This window comes from Dromiciops gliroides, chromosome 3, assembly GCF_019393635.1.
Source record: "Dromiciops gliroides isolate mDroGli1 chromosome 3, mDroGli1.pri, whole genome shotgun sequence".
Lineage (NCBI taxonomy): Eukaryota > Metazoa > Chordata > Mammalia > Microbiotheria > Microbiotheriidae > Dromiciops > Dromiciops gliroides.
Window position 1 is genome coordinate 73452632 of NC_057863.1, and position 24496 is coordinate 73477127.

The 24496-nt window shown below is 36.9% G+C and overlaps 1 protein-coding gene across 1 annotated transcript in view; it reads left to right on the forward strand.

Annotated features, from left to right (window-relative positions):
- The window catches only part of ABCA12 (ATP binding cassette subfamily A member 12), a 246533-nt gene that overhangs the window by 163472 nt on the left and 58565 nt on the right, over positions 1-24496 (forward strand). Inside the window, exons 23-31 of the mRNA XM_043993356.1 lie at positions 813-1128; positions 3701-3815; positions 12615-12944; positions 14692-14761; positions 14847-14981; positions 17845-17991; positions 19502-19688; positions 21098-21316; positions 23845-24041. Coding sequence (XP_043849291.1) covers positions 813-1128; positions 3701-3815; positions 12615-12944; positions 14692-14761; positions 14847-14981; positions 17845-17991; positions 19502-19688; positions 21098-21316; positions 23845-24041 — 1716 coding nt within the window. The remainder of the gene's footprint in view (positions 1-812; positions 1129-3700; positions 3816-12614; positions 12945-14691; positions 14762-14846; positions 14982-17844; positions 17992-19501; positions 19689-21097; positions 21317-23844; positions 24042-24496) is intronic.

The following is a 24496-nucleotide window of genomic DNA, read 5'->3' on the forward strand; positions in this document are numbered from 1 at the left end:
ATTCATCTAGCTTTCACTTGAAGACCTGTCATGAGAGGGAGCCAATTTCCTTTGACCTTGATTATGTCTGTGCATGTGCTTCCCTGTTCTCTGTTTTGCCCACCAGTGAGGTAGAGGGAGTCTTGTGCAATTGGGCTGTGCTGCTGAATTGCCTGAAATTGTAGGGATGGGAGATTGGGACTAGACCTGTGATTTTATTAATGATGGTAGTTCCCACAAAGGGACTTCCTTTATCATGCAATTCATACTCTCATAGAGTTGTCTAGAATTCATAAAGATATAACTTGCCCAAGGACACATAACTAGTAAGTATCAGAGACAGGACACAAACCCAGATCTTCCTGGTTCTAAGGATATCTCTCTATTCTCTATTCTATGCTACCTGAGGTTATAAGAAAACAGAGTTGATTTGCCTGAGTTGAAGATCAGCAAAAATCGTGTCAATGACGGGATCTTCTATCATCCTTTTCTCCTTTAGGACATGTTAATGCTAGAGGGAGCTCACAAGATCGACAATTATTTGGTCAAATTAATTATGTGATTGCAATAACTTATAGCATATTTATAGATAGTGGGTAATGGCTTTAATCCGCTATTGAGTTTGTTATTATACATTCAGAGACCAAAATTCCTCAAGTTATAACTTCATAAAAATTGCCATCCCCCCTCATAAATCAAGAGCCCCGGACCTTTTATCTTATTATTAACTCAGATGGGAAATTGTTTGGCTTCCCTCTTATGTAGCCTTCTGAACTACAGCAAGTAACCTCAACCATTAAATGATTTTTTTTCTTTTGTTATTTTCATTGTAGGTGTTATTTTCAAGCTTCCTTCTAACACAAGCAGGCAGAGAAAAGACAATCTTGATGGCAGCTCTCTTCCTCCACTAATAGAATACACCATCCGAATGAGTCTCAAGACAGCACAAACAACCAGCAGCCTCCGGAACAAACTCTGGGCTCCCGGTCCACATAATTCTCCATCACAAAACCAGATCTATGGCAGAGCATTTATCTACTTACAGGATAGCATTGAAAGAGCTATAATTGAATTGCAGACTGGAAGGAATTCACAGGAAATAGCAGTTCAGGTTCAAGCAATCCCCTACCCCTGTTTCATGAAGGACAAGTGAGTCTCTATGCTTTAAGTTACTTAATAAGGTTCAGTTTCTATGAGCACCTTCTGGTATCAGTTCAAATATAGACATTGGAATCAAATGCTTAGTACAAGCCTTCATCAAATATGATATTGTTGTTCAATCTTTTCAATCACGTCTGACTCTGTGACCCCTTGTGGGGTTTTCTTGGCAAGGTTACTAGAGTGATTTGCCATTTCCTTCTCTAGCTCATTTTACAGATGAAGAAAATGAGACAAACAGTGTTAAGTGGCTTGCCTGGAGTCACATAACTAGTAAGTGTCTGAGGCCATATTTGAACTCAGCAGACGAGTGTTCCTGATTCCGGGCCTCCAAAGTGATCATCCTCTTACCTTGAAGGCATATTCTATTATGACAATGCCTTGTCTTAATGGACTAGAAGTAATAAGTAGGAGAGAAAGACCACTGGCATAAACAATAGCAAACAGGAAGAGAGTGAGTTCCACCTCCTTCCAGTCCTCAGTTCTTTCTGAAAGCAAATGGGCAATCAGATTTAAAAAAATCAGAAAATAGAGAGAGAAAGAATCTTTGCCTGAATTGTTCCTTTGCGATAAGTGTTCTAAGAAGCATGTCAATGTTCCAAGAAGAATCTGGGATGATTTTATGGAATAGTGCCTTTGCCAAGGACTCTTCCAACATTTCAAATGGCTTTGCAAATGAATTTTTTAAAGTTAAAGATAACTTTTTCAGGCAGTAAATTTTAATGTTCATTAAGTCTGCCAGTCTGTTAGAACAAAATGATTCTTACTCCCATAACAGTTAAAAAAAAAAAGATACAGAAAGATGTGCTTTGGGCCCATCCACCTACACAGGAGTTTAAGGCATCTGAATATTACTCTAAAGTAACAGAACTTATTATTCAGCCCAGCCCTTGTACTTATTACACTGTTTGGGGCTGTACTGTTTTTCTGTTGATCTCTCTCTCTCTCTCTCTCTCTCTCTCTCTCTCTCTCTCTCTCTCTCTCTCTCTCTCTCTCTCTCTCTCTCTCTCTCTCTCTCTCGGATGCTTCAAGAACTTTAGATGAGATGAGGTTGTAACCCTTTGCTGTACAATGATAAGGGGAGACAGGTGAGAATTCTTCCTAGTGGGATGTCAACGTTAGCCACTTCTGTTATGTAGAGCTGCCAGGATTAGGCTGCCTGAACTGTGTATGAACTCCAATGGCCAGCATGAATAGTAAAAAGATCTGAGGGAGACCTGTGAGGTAAATTAAGTTAATATTCCCATCTGATTTCTGACTATTCCCTCCTCATTCCCCCCTACTCAGATTTGTATACATTCTTTGAGTTCTAATGTAGTTATAGCCAGCACCCTATCTGGGCTTATGACTCAGTCCCTTGGATTAAAGAATATAGAGATTTCATTATCAAATGAAAAGGATCATAGAGTCGATTTTAATGGCAGTCAGGAGCACTAGCACCCACCCTGGGCAAAATCATGAAGTACAAAACTATACTCGGACATTTCCATGAGAATTCACATTGTATGTAATAATCACATTAATTGCCCATCATCATGAGTAATGATGACTTTAAAAGGTCACTCATGTATTTTCATCATAAAAGCTATTTTTTAGAAGTTATGCCTTAGTTCAAAAAAAAAAAAAAGAGATAATAATGGTGGGAATTTCAGCCACCACGACAAGCATAGAAAGGATATGTCCTGGGGGAAGGTGGCTTTTTGGGTCTTCTTCAGGTTATAGCTGTACCTAGGTAGAACATCCCCTCCCACCCCCCTTCATGCCCTATAGCATGAACTATAACGTCATCTCTTATAGTGTTCATCAAATCACCCATAGGGATCCCTGTAAGTTTTTTTTTCAATTGAGGCAGTGTTGGCTAAATACTTCCTAAGAGTAGAAAATCGTTGTTTTGATTAGATGAAACATGCAGTGAGATCAATGGAATGCCAGCCACTTGTTTTCTGTTCTATTAAACTTTGTATCAACCATTGAGATCGTGATTCTTAAGATTACAAGTTAACTTTCGTTCCCAAACTACTCAAAACCATTCTCTAAAACACAGTACTGCCTACCTGTGGAATCTCAAATTGTTCTGACAGCAAAGAAACATTGAATTCAGAGGATCCCTTCCACAATTTATTTTGCTTCAACAATATTAGATTAATAAGAGAGGAAAATGGAAATTCAAGTCCCTTTGCCCCATGCCATCCTTGGTCAATTATATTTTTTGGGGGGGAGGGATATCCAGGGTCATACAGGTAGTATCTGAGGACAGATTTGAAATCAGGACCTCCTGATTCAAGGGCCATTGTTCTATCCACTGCACCACCTAGACACCCCATCTTAATCATTTCTTTAAAGCTTCCAAGAAATCCATCTGCATTTGGGAGAGTTTCTCAAACAAAAGTTTCTGATATTGGTTCCTAATACATAAGTTTAGACTAAAAAAAAATGGTTACTCTTATTTTCAAAACATGCACATGTTTTCAAAGTGAGAGAAAGGATATTAATGATGTTATATTCTCCAACCCCGCCATTATTCATGTTGGTGAGTGCTATCTTTTTTTTATTTTCCCTCCAGCTTCTTAACCAGTGTTTCCTACTCACTTCCTATCGTGCTTATGGTAGCCTGGGTTGTATTTATAGCTGCCTTTGTGAAAAAACTTGTTTATGAGAAAGACCTGCGGCTCCATGAGGTAGGTTGGGAATTCTTATGGCACCCTAAAATTCTAAATAACTTCATTTTTTATTAGAATGAGTTGCTGCAATTTCGTTTGGACCAGCGTGAACATGAAAAGCTTAACCACACATTGTGAATTAGCTCTAAGGGAAAACCTTTTGAGAATAATAATGAAAATAGATAAGCCTTTTCTATACAAACTTACAACCCCTTGCTTTCCTCCCCCCTCCCCCCCCAACAACAAAAAAATCCAAATCCATTGAGCATTATTAATTGCCTACCATGTACAAGGTCTTGTATTAGGCCAGGGAGATACAGACTAAGACAAAATTATCCATGCCATCAAAAAGCTTGCGTTCGACTAGAAGGTATACAATATGAAAATGGAAAATAATATAAATGATAATTAGAGGAGGGAGAAAGCCCTACAAATTTGGGAGAGAAGTTATAGAATGTTCTTCATGGGATTTTTATATATAGCAATCTGAATAAATAATATAGTATTATCATAAATGTAACTGTTACTCAAGAATAACTCCAATATGATTGGGATAATGGAAGTCCAAATAATAACTCCCACTACTGGAGAATTATTAGCATAATAACCAAATGGAACCTAGAAATTGGTGTTATAGCCATCTCGTATGTATCTCCACATTGTATACAATGACTCTTCAAATATCTAGCAAATAATTCCCCATCTTAGAAATTCCTTTCCCATTAATCACTGCCTCTTTCCCCTACCCCATAAACACACCTGCTTCTGATGTTTCTAGGGATTAAAAATGCATCATATAGAATGAATGAATGAAAAATATTTATTAAGCATTTATTTTGTGCAAAGCTCTGAGGATCCAAAAAACCCCAGCATGAGGCTGGAAGGAGAACCCACAGTGGGCTGGGTCAAGGGGTGGGGAGGGATGCTGCTATCATGAGGGACTCTTGATTTCAGGATCCTGAATGGGGGAAGTGGTGGTCAAGGTGAAATAGTACATTATTTTAAAGATGTTTTTCAATGTCATTCAATGTTGAAATTCTGTTAGAATGCCAAGTATGCTGTGAACATTTCTATGTTAATGAGGGCATTGTTGTATTCCTGTAAAGAGAAGACTGTTTCAAGCAAGCTAGGGTGAACATATTGTCCATATGCACATAGATTTCATTAGTCAGGCCTTCAGGGTCTGAATTGATGACAAGAGTGATCTGATAACCATGAACAGGCTTTGCAGACTCGTCTCCCTATGCATGCAGGTTATTGGTCAGCTTTCTCTACTAGAGCTAAAGATCTTCCATCCTTGTTAGGAAAGCATCACCCTTCCTGCATTACCCCAGTGTTTAGACTCAAAATGATGATATCATGAGTGGTCTCTGGGCAAAGCGTGATTTACAGACTTTTCCCAACTGAAGGTATGAAAGGAGTGTCTTTTCATTAGTGGCTGCAATCATTCTCTTGTACAATCCCTCCTCTCAGCACTGCAGAATTACCTAGAACCTCAAGGCAAGAAATCTTGTATCAGATTCTTGTAAGCCCCAGTACTGAGTCTTCTGCCTCTATGTTTTCTTTTCTTTTCTTTTTTTTTTTTTAGTGAGGCAATTGAGGTTAAGTGACTTGCCCAGGGTCACACAGCTAGTAAGTGTCAAGTGTCTGAGGCCAGATTTGAACTCAGGTACTCCTGAATCCAGGGCTGGTGCTCTATCCACTGCACCACCTAGCTGCCCCTTGCCTCTATGTTTTCTAAGGAATAATGGCTGGATGGAGTTTGATGTCACATTATCATCAAACTCAGGAAGCCTCCCAAAGGACATGTGATCTTGTCTAGTTCATTTCCAATTTGTCATTCACCAAGTTCTTGTATAGGGTACTTTCTCCCTAAGCAAAATCAATAACAATCTTTCAGCTTGGTGTGGTGGATGGAAATGGCACATTGTCTCATATAGGTATATTTCTTCACAATAGTTAAGTTATTCATCTTAAATCATAAATTCAGTTAACTTTGAGCCAGAGGGGGGGACTTGGAGATTATTTGAACCCCCTTATTTTGTGGGTGGAGAAAACGAGACCTATAGAGGGAGCAAATTGCCTAAATTCATGGGGTTGGTTAATGGCAGAATCAGGACTAAAACCCAGGGCTCCTACCTCATCTTCACATCCCATCTCCCAGGCCAGCACTCCTGCAAATCGTGCTGCCCCTCACCCCCTTACCTTTATTACTTGTACATTTTGGTAGCATAGATATCAATACTGAGAAACTCTCTGAATTACTGACAAAGGGGTTTTTTATAATGATTACAGCCTATTAAGTTGAAAGGGTTTTTCAGAGGCCCAGAATAATTTACTAATATTTGATTCCAGGTCTCTGGAATACAGCTACATGTATACAATATTGTCCTACTTAGGGAAAGTCAGACTTCCAGAAATCTCTGCTAACTAGTCTCGGGTTTTCCCCCTCAATTCAGGACAAGGTTATAATGTTATTAAGTTAGTAGCTTAATGCAGCTGCTAGTCCCCCATTCTCTGGCCTTTTCTAAGTATCCTGATCCACTGAGTTCACCAGGCTTTCTAATGAAATGAAAACACACATTAGCAAACAATATAAAATTCTTTAGCACACAATATAAGATTCTTTATAGAAGAAAACCAGTCAGCAAGTTTTGAGGGTTTTTTTTCTTATTTGTAGAAAATCTGCTGTTTGGGTCTTTTCCTCATAGTAACCCTTTAACAACAACTAAAATAGGACATAATTAAAATAAATATTGTATGGATACTTTTTATACAATTATCATTTCCCACAAAACCATCCTCCATAAAAACCTCTTTTATAACAAAACAAAAAACCAGATAAGCAAAATAAAGCCAAGCCAATGACTGTCTCAGAAAGCATGGGTGCCATTATAAATGCATAGTCCACAGCCTCTTTAAATAAAAGAGAAAAGTATTTCACCTTGAGATCTCTGGAACCTCTTGTTTCTAATTCTGGGGCCACTAAAAAGAGTATTGCTATTAAGTATTAGACATTATTTATCATCTGAATTCAGTTATCTATTAGTGTTGTTTCTCATATGCAGTATTGTAGTCATTATCTCTGTTGTCTTTTTCACTCTCATTTCTCCAATCTTAATCTCTTCATACATCTCTCCTTTCTCTGAATTCCTTGACTTACTTTTTTTGGTGCCATATATCCCATGACATTCGGATTGTATAAGTTTTTCAGCCATTTCCCCAATTGATGGGCACTCCTTTTGTTTCTAATTCTGGGTTGCTACAAAGAGTGTTGCTATGACAATTTTATTATATATGGGATTTTTCTTTCTGTCATTGACTTTTTGGGGTTTCCATAGTATGGGACCCTATACGTTCAATAGGATCACTGGGCCAAAGGATATGAAGAATTGCATATTACATGCAATTGCATATTACAAATTGATTTCTAAAACATTGACTCAATTCATGGTTCTATCAATAATGTATTAAGATGTCTGTCTCCCTTTTATCACCTTTGCGAATTTCATAGGTATATGGACAAACTTCACAGTTCTTATTTACATTTTTCTTACTGTGATTTGGTGCATTTTTTCATATAATTAGTTCAGTTTCTTTTTTTTTTAGATTAGGAAAATATATATCTTTCCCCTGCATATATTTAGGCAATAATCATTCTTAGTCATATATTTATGTCAATTCTTTATATTCTGAATGTAAGTCTTCTATCAGAGAAGTTTGGTGCAAGGATTTACCATGTGCTTTATAGTTCCTTTTAACATTTCTAGCCACATTTGTTTTGCTTATGCAAAATCTTTTTTGCATTTTTAAATTTTATTTTAAACATACATTTTTTAAAATTTTGAGTTCCAAATTCTCTCCCTTCTGTCCCTCCCCCACCGTTTGAGAAAGCGAGCAATATTATATCAATTATACGTGTGAAGTCATGCAAAACATATTTCCGTATTGGCCATGTTGCCCCCCAAAAGCAAGGAAAATAAAACGAAAAAGTATGCTTTAATCTGCACTCAGAATTCATTGGTTCTCTTTCTCAATGTGGGTACATTTTTCATCATGGGTCCTATGGAATTGTCTTGGATCATTGTATTGATCAGAGCAGCTAAGATTTTTCACAGTTGATCACTGTTACAATATAGTAGTTACTATGTGCAATGATCTGATTCTGCTTACTTCACTTTTATGCAAAATCTTTTAAACTATACAACATCAAAATTTGCCACAAGTGGATCTTTCTAACATAATGGGTCCTTTATTTTTTCTGCCATTACAAAAATATCAATAGAATATTGGGTTGTCCATTCCTTCCTCATATCACATGACTAGCCTTTTTTTTTAATCACATATTTCTTTGAGGATATTCTTTAATCTATTTCTTTTTGGTTTCTTTTTTGTTATTTGTTGCCTATCATGCCCATGCCCATCACACATCATTTCATTGCTCTCTAGGTGATACTCATGATACTATAGTCACAGTGAAACATGACATGGAATTTAACAGAAATTGTTTGATGAACTTAAGAGATGATATGAGCAAAAATCACACAGGATGACTTGGGATTTAAATTTGGGATAAGAGGAACCTCTTCATCTTTGAGATTTCGGATTGTTTAAGTATAATCAATATGATCTCTTCAGTCTTCTTCTGACTTTTCCTTTACCTTATTTGGTGATAAATTCTCCCCCTCATCTTGATCTGTCTCTCAGCATTCTTGTCAATGCCCAACCTTAAAATTTCCATGGCAATTGCTATGAGTCTGTCTGATCCTGATTGGACTATCTTTCTCTTCATCTTGTCTTGCCTTTGATTGGGCATAGCACTAGTGGTAGCTGCAAACTGAGCCTGAGTTAGAGAAGCAGATCAATCATTGCCTTTGGCAGACTTAGAAGATAGGAAACAAGGCTGATTGTGAAGCTGATCCTAGAAGAGAAGACTTTTACAAAACAAAGCATAGCCAACACCTTTCTTTCTTCCTGAGTCATCCTTCACCAAGATGATGCATCCTTTCTTCCTATTGTAGTGATTTTGGCAGTGTAGGCAGATAAACTGCTCTATGCTATGATTATCCCCCTTCATTTCAGATAACTGCTGTACTCATTGTTGGCATTCTGATGCTGCATTGATTTCTAGAGGAGAGAAATAACTACTAATATCTATTTTCTAGTAGCTCTCCATAGCACCAAAATAACTTGTGTTCTTGTAAAGACCTGTGGTCAAGACTGTCCCTTTAGCTAAGTCTAGGAAATGATGTTCTAATCCTGAGTCTTTAAAACTTACAAACCAGAGTTAAGTGGCTTTGAGTCTATTCTTCAGGTTTGCTAAATTATCTTCTGACAAGTCAGTAAATAAAGAGACTTCCAAATATATAAAATGGTCATACTTACAAATGTCAATTGTCAAGAAAAAAAATACAATGCATTTATATAGAAAGTCAGCTGTATTTCATAACTCTGATAATAGCCTAGAGATTTTATACCCAATTTAGTGAAATATGTTGACATGTGCAACAATCTGATGCTAGCTCTAAAAAGAAGCTTCTTTTTTCTTGGTTATGGTTATTTGAGAATTTCTATTAATTTCATGTTTATGTGGTCGACATTTAGTAAGTGAACCATTTTAGAAATTTCCAACTACCTATGTGCCAAGGCATAGATATTCAAATCAGTTATGATAACATCCTGACACAGTTATAAGTCAAATTAAATTCAGCCATCTAAGTCTTCATCACAAAACATGAAACTTCTGATATATCATGGTTAACTTTTTTAATGTTTTTTTTATATTCTTCTTCTTGTTATTCTTTTTATGACTTCCACTTCCCCTGGGATGCACCTCCCTCTCCAAATTGCACTCCCCTGCAGAGGAACCTCACATTTTACAAAGAATTGAAGATAAGCAAAACACACACACACACACACACACACACACACACACACACACACACACACACACACACACACACACACTGGTCTGTACCTGTCTGCTGAGGGGAGGAAGATATATTTCGCTATCAGTTCAGAGTTGAAAACCTCAATTGTGATTGTCAAAGAAAAAATGAAATGCCCTTTTGTTAAACCCAAGTAAGGCTTCAGATAACCCCACATATATTATCTTTCCTGTAAGCATCAAGCAGTATCTCATACCTAGTAGGAACTCAATGCATTTGATGAAGTTAATTGAATTAGTAAGGAATTTAAATCACCCTTTGGGTCTCTTAGATCATTGGAAATTAACAAGATTTCTCTGCAAATGAGATGAAAAACAAAGGTGTTTATCCTAATAATTTGTCTTAAAAGAACATTAGAATCCTGCCCTCTTTTCCAAGCTGGAGTGGGGGCATAGAGGAGGGGTTTTTAATAGTGACCCACTCCATTAGATGCTGAATATGAGGTTTGATGATATTACTTGTCTTACTCTCTATTTTGCTCACCAAAGCAGTCTCAGTAAAACTCCAAAAATACAAGCAATGGGAAATAAGTAAAGAAAAGGTTCACCTAAAGTATTTCTGCATATAAACCATTGACTTATGACCAACCTTAACCCCAATCAAACAGTATTCATGAATGGGGTGGGGAAGGGAGGATAAGATTATGGTGTATTTACTGCACCAAAATGGAATGTGCCCTGAATTTGTTGTCAGAGGACTCAGCTTTGAATTCAAATTCTGATACCTACTATCCATGAGATCTTAGGCAAGTTACTTTCCTTCCCTTGGCCTCAGTTTCCTTATTTATAAAATGACAAGATTGGACAAGATGATCTTGAAGGTCACTCTGACTGAGAGGCTATGGATGCCTGTGAGAGCTCTTCCAAACCAACTGTTTACTTCCAGTTACATTGTACTTGATAGATGGGAGAAACTTGTAACCTCAAACTGTTGCTTTAAATCAGTAGGCCTTGTTTCAGGTTTTCATTCCTATGGAAACTAAGGTTGGACTTCCATTGCATTGTCACAAGACCATGCAAGAAGAGGGTGAGGATGAGGGCAAAGTTAAGAGGAAAGTCACAAGTTGGTTTTGTTTATTTTTTTTTGTGTGTTGTTGGTGGTGGTTTTTTTCCCAGGGATGATTAGCTTATAGCCTGCAGCTTAGACTGTTGGCAGTCAGGTATCTGTTTCCATGGGAACAAGAGGAGCAGCAGTGTTATCAAAATGTGATAAGTTGCAAAGAATAAAAATTCACTATTGCAGTGGTAGACCAAGAGATCCACTGAACTCCCTATTATTTTCCCCCTTGGCAAAATTGTAAAGGGGTGGGGGGCGGGAGAAAACATTTGAAATATCTTGGTTTTGCAAAAGAAAAGGATTTCATAAATGTATATGGAGGGTTTTTTTGCTGTTTGTTAGAGTATTGGGAGTGAAATGAATGAACAGAATGAACAGAACCAAATAGGCTCAAAGGCCTAATATGTTTTGAAAATTATTACAAGTTCCCAAAGAGAGGGCCCAGTTACTTTCCCTCTACCCGCAACTTCCCCCCAACGCAAAACACACACACACACACACACACACACACACATGCGCGCGCACTACAATGAGAAATTAACATAATTGAGAAGCAGGTCATGATGAATTTATTTTTCTTCCTGGATAAAAAGTGTTTTGGACTCTGGGATGATCACTAAGATATTACAGGATCACACAGCATAGTTCTTTGTATACAGTAGGCACTCAATGGTTGTTTAATTAAATAGAATTAAATTATCAAAGAATATCAACGAAGGGAAAGGTTTAGAGGATGCTCACCTACATGAATTCAGTCTAAGCATTAAAAGGTATTTTGGAAGCTAAGGGCTACAAACTTACCCTGGGCCATCAGTAGATTTCAAGGATGGAGAATTGAGGAAAAGTGGAATACCAGTCCTAATAAAGCTTTTCTGTTTTAATTCTTAAAAATATGTCCATCAGACAGCTGGGCAGCACAGTGGATAAAGCGCCAGTGATGGATTCAGAAAGACCTGAGTTCAAATCCAGCCTCAGACACTTGACACTTACTAGCTGTGTGACCCTGGGCAAGTCACTTAATCCTCATTGCCCTGCAAAAACAAACAAACAAATAAACAAACAAAAAAAAATTCTATGCCATTTCTTCAGATTTAGTGAAATTAGACTTTGTATTCATGAATATTTAGTATGATAATGGAATTACTATAAGAACATCAATTCTGATGTCAACCTCAAACAAAATATAGTTTCTTTGAATTATTTATGTCAACATGCATATTGCTGATGTAAGAATATTATAAAAATCTATATAAATTATATCATAAAATTCTACATAACGTAGCATTTATTTCAAAATTTATCTAAAAACAACACTTTTATCAGTAAGGGTCATCTGACTAGACTTGAACAGATTTAACTCCTAGTTCTATATCTAACCACTTAAAGATTATATCCCTTCAGTCAAGTCACTTCCATTTTCTGGTTTCAGCCTCTCCATCAATAAAAATAATGATATTAAACAATATAATGTCAAGATACCTTCTGGGTCTAATGTTCCATGGTTCTATTTACATCCAAAATATAGGATAGAATTAACACCAATGATGTAACTATCATCAAGACACTTGATTACAGATTCTGCTCCTGAAGAATGAAATCTAAGACAGGTATTTCTAGTGTCAACAGTAACCTCAAATAAATAAAGTTAACATGACATTCACATAAATTAATAAAATGTATAAATAAGTAATCACAGGGAGTAAGAGATTAATCCTTATTCACCAAGAGTATTTGAAGTGGTTTAATAGTAGCTTTGCTGCTTTGTGGTTGAACACTTTGAAATTTGACCACTCCTTTTCTCTCTTCTTTACAGTACATGAAGATGATGGGTGTGAACTCCTCTAGCCATTTTTTTGCCTGGCTCTTGGAGAGCATTGGATTCCTGCTGGTTACCATCATCATTCTTATTAGTATACTCAAGTTTGGGAATATTCTCCCCAAAACGAATGGATTCATCTTGTTCCTGTATTTTTCGGACTATAGCTTCTCTGTTATTGCCATGAGCTACCTCATCAGTGTCTTCTTCAACAACACCAATATTGCTGCCCTGATTGGAAGTCTTATCTACATCATTGCCTTTTTCCCCTTCATTGTTCTAATTACAGTTGAGAGTGAATTGAGCTTTATAGTCAAGACATTCATGGTGAGTCTACTGTGGAAATTACCAGGGTGTGACAAGCGGATGATTTTCATTCCTAGACCCCTCAATTAAAAGTTTACTTCCCTAAATTTAAAGCTGAGGTGGCAGGAAAACAAACTTAGTCCCCAATTTTATCCTACATTTTTATACAGTTGTATGTCCAAATTGGCATATGACTCCATGAAGACAATTTTGAAGGTAACTTCAAAAACTATTTGACCATATTCTCACCCTTTCTAATGTCCCAATGATGGAATGTGTTTATTTTATGGTAACGAATATCAACACACTTAAGAACAATAGTATTAACTCTAGGTAATGTTAGATGGCTATTTTGAGAATGGCCCAATTCCTTGTAGGCCCTACAACCTGAAAAGCCTGCAATATGCATGTAGTCATGGTACACAGTATAACTTAGAGGGACATCTGAACTAAAAACAATAGGAATGTTGCTCATGTATGGCGAGCTACATAGTTTACAAAACTTTAATTGTTCTCTATTTGCATGCCACTTCTTTCTTGTATGACTGCTAATTCTCATATTCTAAAGCACTGGGTTAATTTGTGAATTTTTGAAGTCTTCAGCTTTAACAAGTTCCTTTAGAATTTGGAAAATAGAATTTGAACACATCACTCAGTCACAGTCAGATTAAAATTTTGTCTTGGATGTGGTGCTGGTGGAATGGGATAAAACAGAGTCCATTCAGCAATAACTATTTTGGATTTAAATCTGAAATCTCTTAAAATTACAAACATCCAAGTTCAAGTAAATGGTCTTCCCCTTTTATATCCGTGTAATAATGATACTGCTAATGTGAAGTAAGTTCTTAAATTTGAAGTTTTCTTGATGATATTTAAGCTGATTTTTGGTCAGTCATTTTAATTGACTCTTCATGACCCTATTTGGGGTTTTCTGAAGATACTGGAGTGATTTGTCATTTCCTTCTCCAGCTCATTTTTACAGATGAGGCAAATAGGGTTAAGTGACTTGCCCAGGGTTGCACTCCTAGTAAGTGTGTGAGATTGGATTTGAACTCAGGTATTCCTGACTCCATGTCTGGTACACTATCCACTATCCCACCTAGCTGCCCTTATTTAAGTTTATTACTGGAGTATTCATAGGGGTATGAGAGAAAGGCATCCACACCCATGATTTCATTGGTGTAGGAAAACCTAGTGCAGAAATTCCCCTTTTTGAGGAAAATTGGCAACTTATCACTAATTTACAATCTTACAGAGTTGCCTTGTCCATTGAGAGCTTTAGTGACTTATTGATGGTTGGCTAGTACATGGCAAAAGCAATCCTTCAAACCAGGTATTAGCTCTTTACACACTATACTGTACTATATGTCAAATCATACATTAGGTAGCTAACATAATTTCCAGAGCAATACACAATGATTTGAGTTGTAATCGTGTCTCATGATAGTTAACCTATGTTTATACATAGCATTCGCCCTTTGGCAGCACAATGAATAATCCTGTTTTCCCTATTCATATTCCTATGATTTTGTAGTCTGTCAAAATGTTCTCCTTTATTCCCTGTTCTCTTGCATAATAGTAATAGTAGTAGTAGTGGTGGTGGTGGTAGTAGTGTGCTTTTTAAGGGGATATTTCTATATTTCCAAGTATACCTAGAGAGAGTCAATCTTCTATATACCAATGTCTAACTTTTAAGTATTTTAAGGTCCCTTTGGGTGAAATACATGATGACTCTATGAAATATCACTGCTATTTGTTTTTCTCACAGAGCCTACTATCCCCGACAGCATTCAGTTATGCCAGTCAGTACATTGCCCAGTATGAAGAACAGGGTATTGGTAGGTTCACTTTCTTTAAAATTGGATTTTCATCTTTCACAGCCATGATATGTTTCACTGAACAGTATTTGTATTTCTCTTATAGGTCTTCAGTGGGAAAATATGTACAGTTCTCCTGTCCATGATGATACCACCTCATTTGGCTGGTTGTGCTGCCTAATTCTTGTTGATTCTATCATTTACTTCCTTATTGCGTGGTATGTCAGGAATGTTTTCCCAGGTGAGAACAGGGTTCTAGCAAATAGCCTAATGTTGTCATTAAATGAAATATCATGTCTGTAACACGTGACATGAGATGGCCCGAAATACTGATCATTAGCAGGTAAAACTACATCCATGACATCACAGATGCATTGGAGTTTTAAGGTATTATATGTACATCAGTTTTGGGTATTTGGCAAATATTTACATTGCTGAGTAGAAGAGACAGGCTTTCAAATAGCGTGTGTATATAGTTACATATGCATATTTACTACATTATACATATATGTATGTGTATCTGTGTGAATATATACACGTATATGGAGGGGCGGGAGTAGTTTAGACCTGGGTTTTCATTGGTGTAGGCAGTTGCCCATGCAAATCAACAGCTGTTCTGTAACTTGAAATCCCAGAGTATTGATGGGCAGAGTTAAGTGTCTTGTCTAGGGTCAATAGCTAGTGTGTGTCAGAAGCAGAAATTCTTCCTGATTCTGAGTCACACTCTATCCACTATGACATTCTGTCTTTCAAATGTAAGTGATATCATATGGGGGAAGGGAAAAATGCCTGCTAAATGTCATTTCTAAAATTAAAAACCATTCTAAGGGAAAATCATATTTTAGCCTATTGTTCCCATGGTATTTTCCAAATTAGAGAGTCTCAAGGAACAGGGAATGAAATCAAATCACTTCAGTTCTTCCCTATCCCAGGAATGAAATGATTTGAATGGATTTCTGATTATCCCAATTCTGCAAAGTGAATATATGAGACCCTTTATAAAATAGGATGACTTAGGATCCTTACTTCACTGTGGGTCTCGGGTGATATGTGCTATATATCCATGGTTACATTTATCAATTTCTTATTTATCCACATTTAAAAACACAGCAGACAATTCAGTGTTGACATTATGGCTGTATAGTAAGAATGACAATGTGGCATCATGGTTAAAGCACTGGACTTGGGTTCAAATCTTGCCTCTGACACTTAATTATTAGATGTGTGGCCTCAGTCAAGTCACTTCTCTGGGCCTCCATTTCCTTGTTTAGAAAATGGAAATGATATTATCAATAGTGCCTCCCTCACAGCAACTGATGCAATATGCTCAAACGAGATAATATGTATACACTGACTTATAAAACTTCAAATGTCAGCTGTTTATTATGTAATTTCAAGAGAAGAGATTTTGCAAGACGATGTCATAATATTTATTCCTTTTTCATACTCTTCCCTTTTACCTGGTGGTTTTCCTGAATATCTGTTAATATGGTGACAGACACTTCAAGGATGTGCCATGTGACTTTAATACCAGCTAGACCAGGGGGTCTTAACCCTCCTATGTATATGGACCTCTCTAGTAGGTCTGGTAAAGCCTGTGAGTCTCTTCTCAGAATCACGATTTAAAATTCATAAAAGAAAATACAATAGACAATAAAGGATACCTATTATATTAAAAGTTTCCATTTTTTTTAAAGTTCACAAATCCTAACTTAAGAATCTCCGAGTTAGACCAAGATAACATATTCTACCAAATACCACTCACCCTTGCTCTCTGAGATTCACTAAATCACTACCAGCCTCTGTGTAGAGCAAAGACCACAGTGGACTCCTCTGCCCTCTGCCCCCCACCACTCTTACCTGGTCATAATTCACCATGTTCTTAGTGTTTTAATAATCTTTGCCAAGAAGAATTATAGAAGATCATTTAGTGGGGTGGGTAAGAGTAGACAGAGGGGAGCGTGTTTTTTGTAATAGTTAAAAAGACTGGCAGTAATACAAGTTATGTAAGTCATTAATATAAGTGTCTTGGTCTTCAACAGCTATATATGTTGTTTTGCTTCCTTCCTACGTCATCTCCACCTAATTTCCTTTTATCTAGGCTTGGCCTTGCTATTAACTCCATTCTAGTTATATTGCTGTGGATTTAATCATCCAGAGTTAATATGCCACAGTCTTCCAGAGCCTCCTTACCCCTCAGTTAGAGGATGGGGGCGTTGGAGGGGATCTGCCTAAGGCTTTCTACCTTATCCCCACCCCCCAACCAATGTAATCATTCTTGGAATACCTCTCTCTGATCAACAGAATACAACCTGGGAAATTACCACTCAATCCCCCAAAACTACTAACAAGAAAGGATTTTTTTTCCCTATCAGGGTCCCAAAGTAACCCACCTCCATTTGGGGATTTGGCCTTAGTCATCTCAATTTCCCTCCAGGGTCTGAATATTCTATCTTCTTTGAAAGCTATTCTCTTACCTTATACCACTCTTCCCCCCACAACCTTTTTTCTCTCACTTATACTTAATACTTCCTTCTACTAATGCAGGTCAGCACCTTCTCTGAAAATTATAGTCTTAGAGAATTGCCTAGAGTGTTAAGAAGTTATATGACTTGTCCAGGGTCATACAGTTAGCATGTGACAAGAAGTGAGCTTTGAACTCAGGTCTTTCTAGCTTCAAGGCCAGTTCTCTATACACTCCTATACCATGATGACTCTCATTTAAAAAAAAATCAAGAAATAACTTCAATTTTAGGATGACATAATTTCTTTTTCTCCTTGATGCTATATTTAAAAAATAAAAAGTCATTAGCATTTTCAATTTGATATTTAGTTTTATTTACACATTAAAAAGCAAAATGGACACAGTGATATCGAACTATCAAGCTAGAGGTGACTTTATAATTCATCTGATCAAACTCCTTTACTTTATAGATAAGGAATATAACATTCCTTTGGTTTATATTGCTTCCCATTAATAGGTTTTTTTTGTTTGTTTTTTGGGGGGCTTTTGTGGGGCAATGAGAGGTAAGTGACTTGCCCAGGGTCACACAGCTGGCTTTCCACTAATAGTTAATAATCATTGCTCTTTATTCTGATTCTAGGGACTTATGGTATGGCCTCTCCATGGTATTTCCCAGTTCTTCCTTCCTATTGGAAGGAGCGCTTTGGATGTGCAGAGGTAAAGCATGAAAAAAGTGATGCCTTTGTCTTCACCAATATTATGATGCAGACTACCAACATATCTGGCAGTAAAACAAGTAAGTTAATAAAACCTTTGATTAAAGGACTGATACAAAAGGATCACATCTCTGATGCTTTTCATCACATTTCCCCAAACTGTAAAATTATTATACTGTTAGTCATGGATGGATATACCTACACATATGTATATGGACCCTTTGGGGGATTAAATTATGATTTGGACTGGGCTCATTAGCTCAGAGAATTAATTAGCATACAATGCTAGACAGCAAGGTTCCAGAACCACTTTTCAACAAGTTAGCCTTACAGAGAGAAAAGCTTATTTTCTTCAATCCATTAATCCATCAATAAGCATTTATTTACCAAGCACCTACTATATGCCAGGCACTGTGCTAACTGCTAAGGTTACAAATACAAAGTATAAAATAACTCCTACTTACAAGCTGCTCCTATATAGACTTCATCACCAATTCCAGCCAACTCTCTTTAGTCAAAGAGAATCAAGGTATTCTGCTGTGAACATGGCAATGGTTTGTGGGGTTTTTTCTCATTTTCTATTGGTTTAAAATAAATTTTTAAAGTTACCAAAAAAAAAAAAGAATCAAGGTAAAAAAGAGCATGAATAACTTAGCATCATCTGCCTTACTTAATATACATACAAATTGTCTTCCTCTGAATGTAAGACCCTTGAGGACAGACTTTTTCATTTTTGTCTTTTTATCACCAGAACCTAGCGCATAGTAGGGGCTTAATAAATACTTATTAATTCATTTGCTTGACTAGAAAAAAATTAATTCAAGGTTCAAGTCCTGCTGACATCTGCATGTTGGAAGGATGGCATGTATACACTGGGCTGCAATTTAGAATGGGAAGAGTAGCGAACTTGTGCAGTGGAGTCTGTCTTATTTTGACAGCTAGCTCTATCAATTACTAGCTATATGTCAATGGGTAACTTGTCTACTATCACAAGGTTGTTTTGAGGAGGGTGCCTTATAAACCATAAAGTACTATACAAAACATTTTTTCTTAATGGTATCCTTATTATTATTTATTATAATTATAATACACAAATTATCTTCCACTGCATGTGCAAGACTTGGTGGTAATGACATAAATTCCATAGGCCACACATAAAATCTACCACATTACTTTATGGTAATCCTTGCATTTGTTTGTTTCACACGTTGAAATCAACCTCTCTTTTTTTGTTAATAAAAAAAAATTCACCTTTGTCTTCCCTGGCAAAGGATAGCCCTTCCCTTTGTTGAGAGCAACTGAATGAATGAGAAATCCTGATTTCCACACAGTGTTCAGAGATTTCTTCAAACAGATAAGAATAGAATAAAGCTTCTGGAATGGTATGAGTTGTTGGGCTCTTTTCTTATTCACTTTTAAACTAGATGAAAAGGCCAAAGGCTATAATAGAGACGACTCAAATAGTTATCTGCTGACAAATATTTTTTTCAAATATAATTTAAACCCTACAATTGTATTTCCATGATATTAAAAAAGGGAAATCAATTTTGCATACTGATGATTTTTCTCTGGCTTACCCAGGTCCTGAGTATGTCTTTCCATCTAACCTGGAACCTGAACCAAAAGATCTCACCGTTGGAGTTGCTCTCCACGGCCTCACGAAGATGTATGGCTCCAAAGTTGCTGTGGATAATCTCAATCTGAATTTTTATGAAGGACACATCACTTCATTGCTGGGGCCTAATGGAGCTGGGAAAACCACCACCATGTAAGTTTCTTTTGAAGGGCATATTTTTATCAAGGGAACCTGAAGCATGTTACTTAACAGGTGCTCATTTTAACACATCCTAATCTTCAAGTATAGAAAGACACTAGTTATTCCCTCCTCTATATGTAGAAGAAAGATGAGCCACTTCATGGGCCATATATCGCCCACCTTCATGAGGAATTAATCTCTTGGAAACTGCCATAGACTCATCTACCATAGCCTGAAGCAATAAGGGAAAATCTGTTGATGCTCACCTTGATTCTTGAACTACTGTTGCTATGGATAATTGTAATACTATACATATCTATCCTATCCTATACATATACTATACTATATCCAATTGTTGATTGGAAGGCAGAATCCTAGTGGGGCAGGAAGGAAGGGTGCATAGGTTATCCCCTCTCTCCTCCAATCTTTCTTACCTAATATTTTCTCACACGAGGAAGGATCATGTTCTCCATTTATTGTTAACTTCGCAGTTTGTTTCTAAATTCTAGTGACTTAACTTCAACATGCCACATCACATATAACTGATGAGTAAGATTTTTGACATTGTGGGAAAACACGGACAAGAATTGCACAGGACTCGCAGGCACAACTGGCTCATTTTTTTTAAAGATTGGGTTTCACTATTTCTGTTTTAAAAAAAGACTGGATATGTATATTTCTGGGCAGCTAGGTAGCACAGTGGATAGAATTCTGAGCCTGAAGTCAGGGAGACCCATCCTCATGAGTTCCAATCTGGCTTCAGACACTTACTAGCTGTGTGACCTTGGGCATGTCACCTAACCATATTTGCCTCAGTTTCCTCATCTATAAAATGAGCTAGAGAAGGAAATAACAAGCCATTCTGGTACCTTTGCCAAGAAAACTCCAAATAAAGTCACAAAAAGTTGAATACAACTAAAACAATTGAACAAAAAGCTCTCTATTTCAGACTGGAAGTAAAGGAGCAATACATTAGTCCTAGTGCTTCTCTGTTTGGCATGGAAGCCTTCAAACAATCTGGGCTCATTTGCCCCTCTTTAGGCTATCTCCTTGACCTATAATCCCCCAGGAGACTCACCACATCAATGCAGATTTTGTGCAGACATCCACTCTCTAGCTCAGAACTCCTGAGCTCATGAGATCCACCATTGTTAGCCTCCCTGGCAGCAGGGACAACAGATTCGTGTGGTATCACACCTAAATCTGTTCTTTGTCCTTGAAGGAAACTTCCAAGTAGACGAGACCACACATCCATTTGAGTATTTCCTCATGCTTCATTTTGTATCCAGATCTTTCCCATGTACTCTTTTGAAGGTGGTATGCTCAAATATAATTTGCAAATAAATGTGGCAAGTTTAGCAATATAAGTTCAGTTTAATCACTTGGTTCATGCCTAATTACTCTTCTTTTCTTATTTCCAGCTCCATGTTGACTGGGTTATTTGGTGCCACAACAGGCACCATATTTGTTTATGGAAAGGACACTAGAACTGATCTAGATCTTATCCGGAAGAACATGGGTGTCTGCATGCAGCATGATGTCTTGTTCAGTTATCTCACAACCAAGGAACACCTTCTTCTCTATGGCTCCATCAAGGTTCCTCACTGGAACAAAAAGCAACTACATGAGGAAGTAAAAAGGTATGAAATATGGCGAGGTAACGTAGTACATAGCAAAGCACATCTCTTGTGTGAACAGAATGTTTAGTAGGAATATTTTTTTCTCATTAAACTATTTTTAATCCTTCCTATGCTGCCATCTGCTTACAAATCTTTTTCTCTCTTTGATATTCCTCATCAGGGAAGGGTTATATTGGGGACACACCTTCCTTGCCTTTTGTGACATTAAAACCATACTGCTTTTCTATTTAAGATGAAAGCGACGACCATAATAGCTACCATTTATATAGTGCCTGCTATATGCTGGGCACTATGCTAAGCCCTTTACAAATATTATCTCATTTGGTCCTTATAACAACCCTACAAAGTAGGTGCTGGTACTATCTTCATTTTATAGCTGAGGAAATGGAGGCAAATAGAAGTTAAATGACATGTTTAAGGTCACACAGTAAATGTCTGAGGCTGGATTTGAATTCAGAACTTCCTAACTTCAGGCCTACTGCACAATTTCACTGCCTACAGATCTTAGATTCATAGATGTAGAGATGGAAGGATTGTTCTATATATGGAAGAAAGATGAGCCACTTCACGGACCATATGTTGCATACCTTTGTGTGAAGAATTAGTCTCTCAGAAACTGCCATAGCCTGAAGCAGTAAGGGAAAATCCAATCCTCTCATTTTACAGATGAAGTAACTGGAGCCCATCAAGGTCAAGTGACTTGCCCAAGGTCACACTGACAGCAAGAGGAAGACTGAGATTTGCACCTTCCTAACTCCAAGCCCAGTGCACCATATAACTTCTTTGATATTTCTGTTTTCATTCACCAGATTGTCATAATTCTTTTATTGGCCTGAGTTTTCTGGGTTCAGTGAGTTCAGTCTTTCATCTTCTTCTCATCTCTCTAGATTCTCTTTGTAGTTCTCATCCATCAGTGGCTTTGACTATCAAATATATTCTGACCACTGTTAAATATGAATATCCTCAGCCTGTACTCTGAACTCAACTTGAAATGTTCAGAGGGCAGTTTGGAAGTACAAGACTGAAGTTAAGGACAAAACTGGAAATGTCTTCGGTGTCATTTGTTAGCACTCAGCATAGAGTTAAAGTCATCAGTGAATGAAATCTATAGAACGTAGAGAGAGAAGAGCAGAGGATAAGGGAGTGAGCCTCAGAGAAAGTTCACAGAGTTAAGGCAATAAAAAGAGGAAGATGATCCAGAGAGGGAAACCTAAGAAGGGAAAGTCAAAGATCACATCATGCAGTAGAAAGAGCTCTGGATTTAGATTCACAATTGTCTTGTCTTCACTTCAGATTCAAAACATCTAAAACCAGTTCCCTCTCCCAAGTTTCCTGTCTTCATCAATGATAATACCATTTTCCCAGCTTGTTGTCATCTTTGATTCAACCCTTACCTGAATCCCTAGATCATCAATAACTAAATCCTATTAATTTTTACACTGAAGTGTGGCTTGTCTCCTAATGCTACCCCCTTTTCTAAGCTTTCATCGTATTACATCAGGATTACTGAAATGAAATTACTTGAATAAGCTTCCCTTATTCCCTTCTAACCTAATCATTTCCTACTGTGATATACTGTGTAGCTAATATTTATGGAGTCTTATAAAATTTTCAGAGTGTTTTCTTTACAAATGTTATCTTAATTAATTCATACAGCCACTTTTTAAGGTAGATGCAGTTGTTATACTCACTTTATAGTTAAGGAAATAGGCAAACAAAGGTTAAGTGACTTGCCCAAGATCACCCAGCAAGTAAGTGCCTGTGTCTCACAGTTTCAGGTAGCTGAAAAAAGTCTTCAGTCAGGAGACTTTGTTTTTAAAGCCTAGATTTCCCACTTGTTAATTGTCTGACCTTGAGCAAGGAATTTAAATTCTCTGAAATCCAGTTTGGAATAATAATACCTAACACCAGCAACATCATATAATTGCCATGAGGAAAGTGCTTTACAAATTTGAGCCAAAGTAGATGCTCAATGAAACCTCAAAGATTAATATGTGTTTTTCTTATTTAAAAATATTTTGTTAATGTCTTTCACATTTACATCATTTCTGAAAATACCTCCTTCTCCCTCCCCCTGCCCCGAATCAAACACTTCCTTGTAACAAAGAAAAATTTGAGCAACAATACCCAATATGGTGCCTTTATCTGAAAATGAAAATAACCTTCTGTCTTAGTGGTCTCCCCAGCTCTCTGTTTAGAGGAGGGAGCTATAATTCATTATCTGTTCTTCAGGATTATTATTGGTTTTTAAATTACTCTAGGTTCTTTGTGATCTTTCCACTTACATCACTTTAGTCATTCTGTCTATTGTTTTTCTGATTGTTTATTTTACTCTGCATCAGTTCATATAAATCTCTCCATGTTTCTCTGAGCTGTTCATGTTCATAATTTCTTACAATATAATAATATTCCTTTACATGTGTGTATATGCATATATACACATATATGTGTATATGTAGATATACCACCTTCTATATATTCTTCCATAATTTCCAAATCCTTATTTTCAAATATTATTGTTTTTGAAGGACTTTAAAAGAAACTGGTCTGTATAGCCATCGACACAAGAGAGTTGGAACATTATCAGGAGGAATGAAGAGAAAGTTGTCCATTTCCATTGCCCTTATTGGGGGATCAAGGGTTGTCATTTTAGATGAGCCTTCCACAGGAGTTGACCCATGTTCTCGTCGAAGCATATGGGAAGTCATCACAAAGAATAAAACAGGTATGAAACTCTTGTTATTTCAGAGGTAAAACTCCAATAGAAGAAATGATGCCTTCAAATGAAGGCTGTTGCCAGACATTTTTCCCTTTTCTGGCAGCAAGTTAAACTCAATAGTTTAGAATGGAAAAAATTGAGGCTACTGATAAAATTGTCAACATTTATTAAATAACCACTATTAACTGGATGCTGAACCAGACTTTTGGAGGCAGTAAATGAAACCTAAGACATTTTGCCAAAGATGAACTTGGAATCCAATTAGAGATATAAAATATACACAAATGAAAATATACTGAAAACAGACTAAATAAGTGCTAACAGGATGTGAAGCAATCAAAGTGGAGTGGAATTAATCAAGGAAGAATATTCACAAGCCTTAAAAATATTTTCATATTGTGGAAAATAGTAATAATGAAAAGTGGAACTGAGGAACCAAAGTTAAGATAGATTTATTGGTA